The sequence below is a fragment of the Archocentrus centrarchus genome, chromosome 6 (assembly GCF_007364275.1).
Source record: "Archocentrus centrarchus isolate MPI-CPG fArcCen1 chromosome 6, fArcCen1, whole genome shotgun sequence".
Taxonomy (NCBI): Eukaryota; Metazoa; Chordata; class Actinopteri; order Cichliformes; family Cichlidae; genus Archocentrus; species Archocentrus centrarchus.
In genome coordinates, this window is record NC_044351.1 from 9,661,573 (window position 1) to 9,667,572 (window position 6,000).

General features: G+C 38.5%; 1 protein-coding gene across 1 annotated transcript in view; it reads right to left on the reverse strand.

The window, feature by feature from the left end:
- The window catches only part of swap70b (switching B cell complex subunit SWAP70b), a 42,669-nt gene extending 37,804 nt beyond the window's left edge, over positions 1–4,865 (reverse strand). The window contains 2 exon segments of the mRNA XM_030731842.1: positions 1,139–1,279; positions 4,684–4,865. Coding sequence (XP_030587702.1) covers positions 1,139–1,279; positions 4,684–4,779 — 237 coding nt within the window. The 5' untranslated portion in view covers positions 4,780–4,865.
- Between the last annotated feature and the right edge of the window lie 1,135 nt (positions 4,866–6,000).

The window sequence follows — 6,000 nt, forward strand, 5'->3', positions numbered from 1 at the left end:
AAATGAAATGTAGTAGTATGACCTGAGTGGGCCATTCAAACACACATACCAGAAATATTAATAAAAGGCATTTTGTAAGAGTAACGGTCACCACTGAGAAAGCTGTTAAGATTTCCATTGCCAAGGAAGTTGTGCAAGTTAGTAACAACAGTTCATTTACTTTTTACAGCCTAGACTGTGGTTTACTACTAAAAACAGGGAAAGCATAACTGCTTACGTGTCATTAGTTCAGCTCAATTAAGTCTGTGTACAACTGTGACTGCCTTTGATAAAGATTCCAATTTTTAAAAAAAATTGTTTTGTTGTTCACAAACTCCCTGTAAGTCATGCAAATAACAAGGATTCTCTATAATAATAGCTGGTCACCTAGCTTTTTTTTTTTTTTTGGAGCTTATTATGTGCACATATTATGTCAGATTAAACCTTACAAAGAAACCAACCAGAACCATGCTGTTTAAGTTACAGCTAGCTGGTTAACCTCAGATTACTTAATTGCTAACACTGTCCATAGCAAAATACAATCGATTTAGCTTCAGAGTATATCAGACCACATTTTATAATCGGAAATCCAATGGGTTCATAAGGAAATCAGTCTAATAGTAATTAATGGAAACTGAAGAGGAAAGTCTATTTTTTTAGTTACATTAAAATAAGGTCACAAAAAGCATTTAATACATGAAAAATGCTACAAACAGGGCCTTTAAATGTTACTCGCAGGGGAGATTTTTGCAACCTTGAGCGGGGACTCAGAACTTTAGCTGTCACACCCAAACAAGCAGCAACTATGATCAGGACATTCTTCCTTAATAGAAAAAGATAAGAAGCCCATAAGTATTTGCTGTGGCGGAACAGCCCTGACTTAATGTTACATTTTTGATAGCCTGTATCGCTTTCTGTGCAAAGTAATAGTTACAGTGCAGACTGGAAACTTGCCATTATTGTTTCCTCTAGAGCAAGAGAACCTATTGTTTGTCAGTGTGCTGTCAGTGATCTGTGACAGAAGAATGGCATGCACATCTCTAATTTCATTTTTTAGTAACTTTCCTAGGCTGACAAAGTGCAGCTAATTGTGCTACACCCCTCTCCAGAAAAAAAAAAAAAAAAAAAAAAAAAAAAAAAATCAGTAATACCAACTGACCTTAGCCAGAATGAACTTATTCAGGTACGGCATGTATCCTTGGTTGGAGACGGGACCCTCATCATCATCTTTGAAGTGCTCTTCCAGTGCCACCGGGTCATGTGGAATGTTAAGTACTGTATATAAGTTGTGGGACAGCACCTGGAATCATGGGGAAAACACAATGTTTACTAGTTGTTATACAGATAAACTGACAACAGAAGCTTGGTTAAAGCTCAGGATCAATAAGTGACATTCTTAACATGGAGGCTATAGATTTTGTTAAAAGCTCTCCCTTTACCACTTATCTTCTTAATTCCATGTGTTTTTGAAATGCTTTCCTTTAGCATACAGGTGTGCAAATACTGGTAGTAGGGTCCATGTAACATGATTAACACTTGCAAAACATTTGATTAAACTTAGATTCTTATATTTTTAAATAGATTTCAGTCAGCAGTTACACATTACACTCAATTTAAGACGGTTTGGCTGTTTCTACTTTCGCTATCTATTTTCTATACTTCCCAGGATCAAGACACAAGATTGATTCTCTATCTGAAGAAGTGCTTTACCCCCTAAGCCACAATCATCCACATGTTAACATTTTGTCAAGAGTTGATAGATTATCTCAGCACTCACAGGAGCATGATATGTAAGAGAAAAGCTTGCAAACTAAGATTATAGTTAAATATAACTAATCTGAAACTACAGGCGAAAACATTTTATTTATTTTATTATTTTACCTAATGTCTCATACAATAACCTGCAATTTTAAAAGGTGTGGGATAAGCTGGGGTGGTACATAATTGTACTGCCTACATCTGTGCTGGCTTAAAAAAAAAAGCAAGAATTCAATACACACCTTTGAATTTATTTTGGATTTGCTCTAATCCACACAGGTTAGACATACAGGCTCAAATATATACCTACACTCCCACTAATAATTGGTTACACCTGCCTTAGCAAGTTGCACCTCAACCAGGTGCGTTTGGTAGCCATCAACAAGCTTCTGGCATAATTCTGGCTGGATATCTGATCACTCTTCTTCCCAGAACTGACAGAGTTCATTTAAATTGGTTGATTTCCTGGTACAGACCTGACTTTTACGCATAGCCCACAAATAGGGTTTAGGGCAAAGTTTGGGAAGGCCTTCCACAAGCTTAATGTTAACTTGCTTTATTGATTCCCAAATCCGTTTTGATGCGTGTTTGGGATCATTGTCCTGCCAGAACAATCGTGTCCAAGTTTCAACAATCTAGCTGAGGTGAAGTTGGAGAATTTGGAGGTAGTCCTCGTTCTTCATTAATCCATCCACTTTGTGCACTGTACCAGTACCACTGATGGCAAAGCAGCCACCACCACTACCGTGCTTGACAGTTGGCACAGTGTTCTTAGGTTTGAAACCCTCACCTTTACTCTTTCAAACATACTGCCATTGTGGCCAGATAGCTCAATTTTTGCCTTGTGTGACCATAAAACTTCTCCAAAAGGCATCTGGCTCGTCAATGTGGGCAGCTGCAAATTTCAGTTGAGCTTGAAGGTGTTGATTTTGGAGCAGAGGGTTTTTTTCTTAGTCAGCACCCTCAATCGTACAATTGTTTCAACTGATGATCTTGAAATCTGCAGTTGTTTAGAAATGTACCAAGGGTCCTTCCCAAGTTGTGTAAATCTAAATGGTAAATAGCACTTTTCTACTCTAAGCACATCTTCATTCACCCAGTCACACAAGCACTTTTTTCAACACCTAAATGCTTTCTATCCAACATTCACACATACATTCACACTCGGATGAACATGATGATGAGCAGTATCTTGTCCTTGTCTCTTGAGACTGGAGCAGCCAGGGATCGAACCACCAACCTCCATATTAGTAGACGACCTGCTTAACCTCCTGAGCCACAGCCACCTACAATTCTCCTTCTTTGAGCTTCAATGAGTTGCTTGGGCTTTCCAATTGTTCTGAGTACTGGTCAATCAGCATGCTGTCCAACAAATTGTTTTTATGCTGGCAAAGAGAAACTACCAGTTCTAGTCAATAGGATCACTGATGAGAAGTTAATAGGCCGTGACAAGTTAAATGCACTTTATAACCTTCAGCACCACTCATTAAAATATGTGATTGTATGTATAATTGTGTGGATTAGAGAAAATCCTAAATAAACACAAATTTGTGCATCCAGTTCTTGTTTTTTAAAGTCATTAAAGATGTATGCTGTGCAAATCACTCCACCCCAGAAAAAGAACAGTTCAAAGAAATCCCACTCATGACATTGATGCCCTTGATGTCTGTACATAAACTTCTGACCATGACCTATATCACTGTTCCATAAATAAAAAATAACTCATTTAAAATAAGTGGTATGGAATGCGAAGTGCAATGTTTGCATCCAAATATACGAGTAAATAAAGAAAGCAGCATAACATTAAAATACTATGAGAACATTCAAGTACTTGAGTTGCATTCAGCCATTGTTCTCTGTGGTTACCATTGTCACCTCACAGTGACTCTGTCCTGGGTAAATGGATCTTCTGCAGCGCTTTTCTACTCTACTTGGGCACAAAGCACTTTATACAACATGTCTAATTCACCCATTCACACAAGCACTTTCTACATCTAAGTGCTTTCTATGTAGCATTCACACACAAACACACACATTGGGAGAACCTCAGAGTTCTCTTGCCCAAGAATACTTTGGCATGAAGCAGCCAGGGATTAATCCACCAACCATCCAATTAGTAGATGAGTAAGAAGTAGAGAGGTGCACACATGGCTGGTGTACCTCTCACTTCTCACCCTATGACAATTGGGATAGACCCCTACCCTGAACTGGATGATGGATGGTCGGTACACTGGTTTTAATGGGTGGGCACCCAATGGGGCTGATGCCATCCCATATCCCATCTCTGTACATGCCCCAGAATAGCAATGACCATTTTCATTTCAGTTTGATTGCAGCTTTAATAAAAACTGATATGTATCATGTTTTTTTTTTCCTCTTTTCTTCAAATTTATGAGCAATATTTGTCTGGCACAAGAATGTGTGTGTGTGTGTGTGTGTGTGTGTGTGTTCTTTACATATACAGTTATCTACAGGAGATTTAAATATAAAAAAATCTACTTGGCTGTGGTTTGAAATGGATTCTTCCACTAGTGAATGGTGTATTTAATGCTTTTAAATAAGTTAATGATAACTTTCATCTATAATAACACCTATATTTAAATATCTGCTGGGGTAACGTTAGTGCTCCACTTCTGCTGTCGTTCGTGTGTTTTTCAGTCGAAACCGGCCTGACTATAGTGAGGAATTCTTTAATCAATGTGCAAACTGTCAACAGGTGCGTCTCTGCTGCTGTTGCCAAACAGAAGCCCGCTTGTGTGTGTGTGTGTGTGTGTGTGTGTGTGTGTGTGTGTGTGTGTGTGTGTGTGTGTGTGTGTTTCCACGAACATAAGAAGAGGAAGAAACGTGTTCTGCATTAAAATAAATAAGTAAATAAAGATACCAAAAGTTCAAACTTCCAGCGCTTTAAAGTTCCTCTAAATGACTAAAGTAATTTAAGCCGCTTACCTTCAGCTGAGATTTGGAAACTTTCCCGCTTTTGTCCACATCCAGCGCTGAAAACGCGTGCCATATGGACTTTAACAGTTCATCCCGCAAGGCCATGTTGGTGAAAAATTCCTCGTCTTCTTCTCCTGTAGTTTCCTCTTATTTCTCTCCTCTCTCGCTGCGTGTGTCGCTCTTCCTCTCTTGCTGTGTGAACTGCGTCTCTTCTGCACAATGAGGAAAAGTCACATGACGCGCTGTCAGACACTCCGCGCTGCGTGTTTGGCATCGTGATGAGAGAAGAGCTGCAGCACCGCTCAGCGAGAGGAGCCACTGATGTCAGTGTTGTACTATGTATGTCAGCATTATAAATATATTGTCTAAATATTATTTTCAGATGCACTGGCGAGTATAGACCCTTATTAGCGGTGCTCAAGCACCCTTAACACTAGAACTCCCAGAATTTTATAACTACTTTAAATAACTACTTTAACTGATTTCAGAGCAGTGAAAGCAGAGCTAGTGGCACCGTGTGTAGCAGCTGATCATCAATCTCCGCCTCTCAGCTTGACAAGCTCCAGTCACAGTTTTTCAGGAGCTGGGCTTGGCCCCTTATGTCTATTCAAAGGACCTCTTAATGCTTCACAATCCTTTGAATTGAACTGAATTGAATAAATGTTAATATTAACATCTGCTACATTGGAAATTCTTTGCTTTGTTAGCATCCAAAATTAAATTCTGTTCATAGCAGGACGTCAGTGTATTCATCAGGACTTAGGAACATGAGTAAAAGCAGCATTTACACTCTTCAAAGCTGATAAGAACCATAAACCTCTTCCAGCATTTCCAGATGTGTTTTACAGTTAAGTAGAAGTTTGCACTAGTGATCAAATCCTCCGCGGTTTATTTAGGAACAGAGCTGTATCAGTCTAACATAAAACTATCAGCATGAAGGCATGCATGGAAAAACCACCCATTTAGATAAAGACTCTTGTTGTATAACTTCAAAGCTTTAACTCATAGTACAGCACGTGTGAAACAGATGCCTGTTATGGAGTCACAATATAATTTGATGAATTTATTACTTAATCCAAAGTTGAAAAAACAAATGTAATCTTTCACAATCAAAATCTTGAAATCAGAAAGTGTAACCACTTGGGTAGTTGCAGATATTTGAAAATATGCACAAATGTGTGTATCAGGAAAGAAACACAAGTTCCATAAAACTGTATTTTCAGATAAATTGCTTTAAGAGTCACTCCATGGAAATGTCAGGTTTTCCGTCCATAGCCTTTACAGAAATGTTACATTTCAATAAGACTTACAATTTGCTGCTATGTT